Here is an 8,249-nt window from a genome sequence, read left to right on the forward strand (position 1 = left end):
TTTTGAATTACATATAGTTGAAAACAATACAATGAGGCTGGATCTTAAAAACTGCTAAATTATGAATTCACAATTTCACTCAAACTTTCCCCTTGAAATTTGGGATTGAAGAAACGATTCTGTAAAAGGAACACATCCAATAGCAGCAGCAGCACCACGCTAGAAGAAATCAGAGGCTACAACTAGCTGAAATGTAAGCTTCCTTTCAATGTTCTGGTTTAGAGAAACCAGATGCAGTAAATTAAAGTTTAATCAAATAAATGGGAAGATATTTTTAATTAGACTTTTCACTTTAGCTTTTTAAAAAGTAATTGGACGAAAGTTCAATCTGATCTTTTTTTCTCCCCCTTGCCTCTCTTGGTAGACCTCATGTTGAAAATCAGACTTAAGTATCTGAAACTAGAATTCTGCCTCCAGTTTAATACATGTTAGAAAAATGCATAAAGGAATAATGCTTCCAGGAGCAGCACAGTTTCCTTTCTCACTTGATGCAAGGGTAGCTATGCAAGACAGAGCCAAAGTCATTCACATTTGTAGAGTGAAAAGCAGAAACTGATCTAGGATTAACATCAAAAGTACAGAGAAAGGAAATGTCCCAGGATGATTTGGGATGCTCAAGCTAAATGTAAGACAGTCAAAAGAATTACTTAAAAATTCAACTTAAAATTTACATGGACGACAAAACAAAAAGGGGAAAACAAAACATTCTTCTGTTCCAATTGCTTGCTGGGAAGTTAATGTAGCAGATAGACAGGCTTCAACAGGCATACCTCCTCAAAGAGTTTTCTGATGTTCAGAATCAAGATTTTGCCCCTATTGATGTTGGTGCGTTCACCAAGCTGGGAGGTTTGATAGTGAACGTTTCGTACCTTTACTAGGTGACATCCTGTGCGCTGTGGAGCCTCCTATGAAGCACTGTTGTCTTGTGTCAGTTTGAATTTATATGGTTTAGTTTTTGCTGCTTCCGGTTCTGGCTCCAGCTGTGTGTTGTAATGGTCAGTACATTGGGTCTAATTCAATGTGTTTATTGATCGAGTCTGTGAATGAATGCCAAGCCTCCAAAAATTCCCTGATTGTCCTGTGTTTGGCTTGTCCCATGATAGTTATGTTGTTACAGTTGAAAGTGTGGTTTTTTCCCCCCTCAGCTGTGTGTATTGACACCAAGGACATTTAGTTGCTAGCTGGTGTTTGTGGATGTAGGTTGCTAGTTGTCTGCCTGTTTGTCCAACAGAGTGTTTGGTGCAGTCTCCACACGGTATCTTATAAACCACATTTGTCCTGTCCGTGGTATCAAGTGGATCGTCAGCCTTGGTCAGTTGCTATTTTAAGTGCAGCTGCTGGTTTGTGTGCTGTCATGATTCCTAGTGGTTTGAGTACATAGAACAGTACAGTACAGGCCCTTCGCCCCACAATATTGTACCAACCTATTATCCTACCAAGATCAATCTACCCTGCATATCCTACATTTTACTATCCTCCATGTGCCTATCCAAGAGTCACTTAAAAGTCTCTAAAGTATCTGACTCCACTACCACTGCTGGCAGCGTATTCCACACGCCCACCACTGTGTGTGAAGAGCATACCTCTGACACCTCCCCTATACCTTCCTCCAATCACCTTAAATCACTTGCCCTCTTGCAAGTCATTTCCACCCTGGAAAAAAGTCTGACTAGCCACTCTATCTATGCCTCTCAGCATCGTGTACACCTCTATCAAGTCACCTCTCTTCCTTCTTCGCTCCAATGAAAAAAGCCGTAGCTCCCTCAACCTTTCCTTAAGGCCTACCCTCCAGCCCAGACAGCATCTTGGTAAATCTCTGCACCCCCTCTAAAGCTTCCACAGCTTTCCTGTAATGAGGTGACCAGAACCAAACACAATATTCCAAGTGTGGTCTAACCAGAGTTTTATAGAGCTGCAACATAACCTTGCAGCTCTTAAACTCAATTCCCCTGCCAATGAAAGTCAATACAGCATACGCCTTCTTTACAACCCGATCAACCTGGGTAGCAACTTTTAGGGATCTATGGACGTGGACCCCAAGATCCCTCTCTTCCTCCACACTGCTGAGAATCCTGCCATTAACCCTGTATTCTGCATTCAAATTTGACCTTCCAAAATGAATCACTTCACACTTTTCTGGGTTGAATTCCATCTGCCACTTCTTTGCCAAGCTCTGCATCCTGTCAATGTACCATTGCAACCTACAACAGCTCTCCACACTGTCCACAACTCCACCAACCTTAGTGTCATTGGCAAATTTACTAACTCACCTCTTCCACTTCCTCATCCAAGTCATTTATAAAGATCACAAAGAGCAGAGGTCCCAGAACAGACCCCTGCGGGACACCACTGGTCACTGAACTCCAGGCTGAATACTTTCCATTTACTGCCATCCTCTGTCTCCTATTGGAGAGCCAGTTTTCTATCCAGACAGCCAAAGTTCCCCGAATCCCATGCCTTCAGTAGTTTGGCTGTCAGTTCTGGAAGTGTTTTTTACCCTTCTATTTCACCCCTCTGAAACTTTAAGAGTGTGCAATTTTAAATGGGACTGTACTCCATTGTAGACATCTGTTGGCCTTTCACCAAATCACTTCAAATGATTGGTTTTTCTGCTCTGTAGTTCACAAGAATGTCACCATTCATTTGTAACCTTCTTAAAAAAAAAAGGAAAACGAGCTCAGTATGATTCTGAATGAGCACAAAGTTAATGAGACTAAATGCTGAGATATTTTATGAAGTTGCTTTTACTGACAGTCTGCTCTTACTGGAATTTCAACCACCTCAGGTTAACAATCATGCAGTGTAAGCTTGTTGGAACATTGGCACTAGCCAGTAACAGAACACGATCACAAGCAGGCAAAAGGAATTCAGAGGGGGGAGGGGCACAGACAGATACACACAGACTCTCCTTTTGGAATTGTGTCAAACCTAACTGGAATTTCCTCTATGGAATCAGGAGGCAATATCTTATGAAATCATTAAATGATTGGCCACATTTATTTCATCCTTCCTGCTGGCCTCCTTTAAAAGGCATGGGCATACAACAAATCTGCCTTGAATATTAATTGCCATAAACATAATTGGAATACACCTGCACAATGTTATATTATTTTCAATAATTGAAGATTCCCAGTAAGAGATGGAAATTAGAATTTTAGAGAAAGAACACACTTAAGCCCAAAGTGTGTTTCTAGCACAAGATGATGCAAAGTGGGAGGTGGGTTGTGGAAAGCATAACAATATCCTTAATACTTTCTTCCACATGTACATTACTGGCTTCATAAAAATTTCCTGCAAGTTATCAAAAGAAAGACTTTTAGTAACTATACAGAAGGGCACTTGTCAGTTTACAGCATGATTTCAACAGGCAGCAAAAGTTTAACACAAGGTTGTGACATCATCTTCTTAATGTCCAAATGAACATCAGCAATATACCAGGAGGTGGCGACATTCCACAAGGATGGCAGATTTAAGAAGCGTTGCCATCTCCAAAGTCAGCTGATAATCTCTGTAAAATGGATAACTTGCAACAAAAAAATACCAGAAAGTGAATCAATTCAATCCATCCAGTATACAGCTCTAACATGCAGTACCCCCTTTGACAATCCATTTAGAGTAGGGCTCATTTGTTTTGCTTGAACAGAATTATCAGCCGTAGAACTGAATCTTCCAATCTAATTATCTCAAAAAAACCTTACACAGCATGAATCTTAGGAGGTGATTTACTGTTATGCTTCCTCTTCTCCAGAAGAACTCAATCACTTAATGGAAAATGTGTTTACATCACTGTTCAATCAGGGGCAATCAGAATCCAATGTTTCCTCAATTTTGCAGCCAAGCAGCAATCCAGGAGCTCCTGTGTAGTCCGAACACAGATCAGCTCCTTTAAGTTGCTACACAAAGATTTAAAAGTGACTAGGCTGTATGCAACAAGAGGGAGACAATTTGTGTGACCCTGACAAATTTAGTTAAAATCTCAGTAGGGGAAGAGGGAGCAGTACTTTAACTGGTCTAATGGGCACTCTGACAACTCAAGCCATCCCAGCCTCCCCAGTCTGAAGGAAGCTGCATTTAGTAAAGTTGACTTCTCAAGTATGGTTAATGGAATTCACAGGACCACAAAACAAAAAAAAAACCTCAAGTTTATTTCATTTCTTTTAAGCACAATTGTGTTAAAAAGGCTTCATTTAAAGAATCATTGCCTAAATGTAAGGTTTTAATTCAGAATGTTTCTACAAACTGAGGTTAATAGTCTTCCCCAAAAACTTACCTGGACCATGGCCTTTCTTAGGTCCCATCCAATTCACCTTTTGCCATCATAGTACAAGAAAAGTAAAATCAGGAACAAACATTAGAGTTCTGTCTCAAACACAGAGAAAAATGTAGTGCGCTGTCATAAGCATTATGACCATTACAAGAAAGACACACACACGAATAGCAAGATCGAAATCAAAATGATCGATGTGAGCAGCAACCAAAGGAAGAACCAAATCATTTGTAGAAAAATGTTCAAAGCCTAACCAAAATCACTCAAGCTCTCAGAACACAGGCATCAAAACTCACCAGCTGACCCTCAATTCGAGAATGAGATGTTTACTCAGGGTTACAAGTTCCTGCCATGATTCTTTACGTTACCGAACAGGCAGATTCTCAACCTGTTGATTTTTGGACATGGGCAGAATTTCCAAAGGTAGTGAGATCCCAAGTATTGAATTTGCTTCTATTTCTTTCCTTCTCTGCCACCATTCTTTAGTGATGCATATGGTGCAACTCAATGTGATGCAGCTTGATGGACTAGTTGATGTCATTTTGAATGGTTGTGAACTTCTCCCAGTCAATGCTGCCAAACTTAAGAATGTCTTTGAAGCATTTTCTTTCTCCTCTCCTAGAGGATTGGTTGCTCGAGTGTTGAGGAAACAGGACTCAAGGTGGGGGGAGAAGAAGAATGCTGTTTTTTGGCTATCTGGACACAGTGCCTGGTCTGAAGTTTATTTTACTTGAGTCTTGCCTGCATGCTTGTGGAGCAGGCTTCAGGAAGACACTAGGATTTGTTCAACAGGCCTCAGGGAATCCAGAGGCCATGACAGAGGCATTACTTATGAAATTTCCTTGGTAGAAACTGTGCTCAAAGCTCCCTGCCATTGTCCACACTTGTCAAGGGTTGGGGATTAGATTTTGGTCACATGTCAAATCATGATAACTGGAAACCTTCACAGCCAATGGGACATGCAGTCTTCTGTTTCCAGTTCTCAATTGCTGTCCTCAGCAAAGCAAGGACTTTTTGGACTAGGCTTTATCCAGCACCTTCCCTGACTTTGTTACTATGGGTGACCCTATCACAAGCAAGGAGCTCCCAAATGTCATCGCTCAAGAGACTGCTGGAGCACAAGTCTCGCTACCACATCAAGGTAACAACCTATGAAGCACAGAAGTGGACATTGTGAGAAAGCTCTTCATTAATTCGCTTCTAACAACTTGTGAATCTGTATCTCTACTTCCCTACCACGTTTCAAAAAAAAACAAACATTCTCTACAAATGTGGCCTGCTTAGTTCTTCCTTCTGAAAGGATCACCTCGCACTTTGTTGAAATTCATTTGCTAGTTGCATATGCATTCTGCAGGTTTATTAACATCTTTTGTTGCAGTTTTTAAAAACAAAGATGACCAGCATCTCTGATAACTTGCATTTATATAGTACCACCAACATAGCATGCAACCCCATACCCCAATCTGGTGTTACTTGTAAAACTTCAAAAGTTGCTTGTGATTCCAGAGTACAATACTGACTAACAATGATCCCAGCACCCAACCTTGTGTGGTATATTAAAATCAGTTGGCATGTTTCAAAGAGAAGGCAAGGAGTGGTCTCTTGGCTGACATTCTTCCCTCAGCCACAAATGATTCACCTCAGTGGTATCTGAGAGCAGTATCTGTTGGCAAAATGGATGCAGTACTTGCTTACACAATAGTGGCTGCATTCCAATTTACCTCACTAATGTGTAAAGTGCTTACAGTCATTGGGTGGGGCAATAAGATCTTATACAAGTGTTTCCCCTTTCTTCCTCTACAAAGGATGCCATGGTAGCTAGTTTACAAAAACAAACAAAGCACCCTCCCCTGCTTTAAAAATAACTTTCCTCCAGAGAGATCTCCAAATAAAACAGGAATAAATTTTTGCACAAATGAGAAGCAAATTCCATTTCAAAATCAAAAAAGACAGACATTTCAGCAACATCCAAGTATACTTACTGGAAATGTCTTGAGAAAATCAGAGGGGTGTTGGTGAGCCCTACTTCCATGGCAACAAGAGGAATCTGAATAATTCTTCAGAGAGGCTGCTGCTATTATGCCAGTCTTCAGCCTTTTGTGCACTTCCTCCTCATTTAAAAAATGCTGTGTTTCCCCACTCTCCCTGCTTACATACCACTGTCAGTTGCTGTGCATTTGAAAAGACAGAATGGCTGAAACCTCTTGTGATTTAATGTGATTACTGCCTGGGTCAACACTGTTGTGACATGTGATGTGGAGAGGTTGTACTGGAACAATGTAAACAGGTTGAAAGTGAGAGACAGACAGATGAGTGATGACTGTTCTGAATAAGGCAGGGACAGGAATGGCTCCAAAACCCCTGCTCAGTCTCTGCTTGTACCACAGAGAGATGGACACGAGCAGCATCAGGACCCAGCAGCTGATCAAAGAGATCAGTATGGCAGGGAACCTTTTCCTGTCATTCATCTGCTGGATTAGCAGAGAATGGGATTAGTGGTTAGGATAGCCCAAAAAAAAGTTTGATTTATTCAGTCCTGCTCCTCAATGCTAGCTTCAACCATCTCCAATCTCTTCCCCCTCCCCCCAACCCCATGTACAGTGTGCGCTTTAGCAGAGCAGTTAAAACCAGTTTAGTAATCCCCTCTCCTTGGATTTAATTTGAGCTAGATAAAATGACCTACACCCACAGAAATTTAAGGAATTAGCTTTTTAAATTGGTAATGGGTTGAAGACAAAAGTGGGGGTGAGGAACATATCAGCCATGATCGAATGGCGAAGCAGACTTCAATGAGCCGAATGGCCTAATTCTGCCCCTACATCTTACGAACTTAAGTCCAGGCTATTCCATTACTACCTACTGTTGAGCGCTGATGGGTTGCTCAAGGAAGCCTAGTGTTAGGATCAGCTCAGGAAACAAAAATGGGGGGAGGGGGATCAACTGGGTAGCAGTGGTTGACAGGAATTGGAGGAATCACAAAATGCAACAAGAATGCCCAATGATACATAGTGCTGGACAACTGAAGTGGGCACTGACAGTCATTAAAAGGAATGGCCCTTAACACTGGCACCACAACATGGTGTTGTCCAAGGCTGGAAGATGGGGGCCAGAAAAGAATGGTAGTGTGAAACTTTATAAGCAGAGGGCTAAAAGGTTTTTATTTGCAAAGTGGCTGGGAGCATCTAAATGGTATGTTGTCCCTAATGCCTAAGTAAAAGATGATTATGACTGGAGATATTTCTGGAAAGGCACGAACAGCAGTAATGTAACGCCAGTTGAGCCACCTCCTATTCCCAGTAGTTCAGTTACCTGCTCGTTGGCAAAGACAAGAACAGCATCTTGCAATTCCTCTCCAAACATTTCACATCAGTTCCTGAAATGCTCATACACATGTCCTGTCATGGTCAATAACAAACATCAACCCTAAAGAAATAAATAAAACATAGCAAGGCATGTTAATTTGTCTCCTCACATCCCCTCCTCCCCACCAAGTTCCTGGCTAAGTACAGGAACCAAACTTCCTTCAGGCCTTCTCCATTAGTTAAGACAGTTTTTCTATTCAACCAAAAAATTTAAAAAAGAAACTTCTCGCATAGGGAACTACCTTCCCAAACCCATCAAAACTCTCATTCCAAATGTTGTCACCTCTGATCCAATTACTTCCTTCTTGTCTTTGTCACTCATCCTCTACAAACCCAACTAATTTGATTCTCTCTCCAGATGCTACCAGACTGGAGTTTCTCAGCAGTTTGTTTTTAAATTTAATACTCCAATCCTTTACCCCTATCCACTGTGGCAGAACACAAAACTTGGACTCTATTCTCTGGAATGCTCACTAAATCTCTCCACAACTCACTCTTAAAAGAAAATTAAGACCCATCTCCCTGACCAGGCTTTCAGTTAATTCTAACTTCTTTACTGGGTCACCATTTTTGTTTAAAAAAAATTCTTTGAAGTAACAAGGTGTAGAGCTGGATGAACA

General features: G+C 41.2%; 1 protein-coding gene across 5 annotated transcripts in view; it reads right to left on the reverse strand.

Moving 5' to 3' along the window:
• LOC109926329 (ADP-ribosylation factor 1-like) overlaps nt 1-8,249 on the reverse strand; it is a 28,125-nt gene that overhangs the window by 566 nt on the left and 19,310 nt on the right. The window contains exons 6-7 of one of the 5 annotated variants that reach the window (XR_007265896.1): nt 7,577-7,690; nt 2,727-4,307 (exon numbers count right to left, since the gene is read on the reverse strand). The exons of 1 other annotated variant lie outside the window; for it this stretch is intronic. Coding sequence is in view for 2 of the 4 variants with exons in the window: in XM_048618946.1 (XP_048474903.1) it covers nt 3,424-3,523 (100 nt within the window). In the remaining 2 variants the exon portion in view is untranslated. Of the gene's footprint in view, nt 1-2,726; nt 4,308-6,249; nt 7,691-8,249 lie in introns of those variants that run through there. 3 more of the 5 variants (XR_007265895.1, XM_048618946.1, XM_048618950.1) reach the window with 3 other exon arrangements.

The sequence above is a fragment of the Rhincodon typus genome, chromosome 41 (assembly GCF_021869965.1).
Source record: "Rhincodon typus isolate 14 chromosome 41, sRhiTyp1.1, whole genome shotgun sequence".
NCBI lineage: Eukaryota > Metazoa > Chordata > Chondrichthyes > Orectolobiformes > Rhincodontidae > Rhincodon > Rhincodon typus.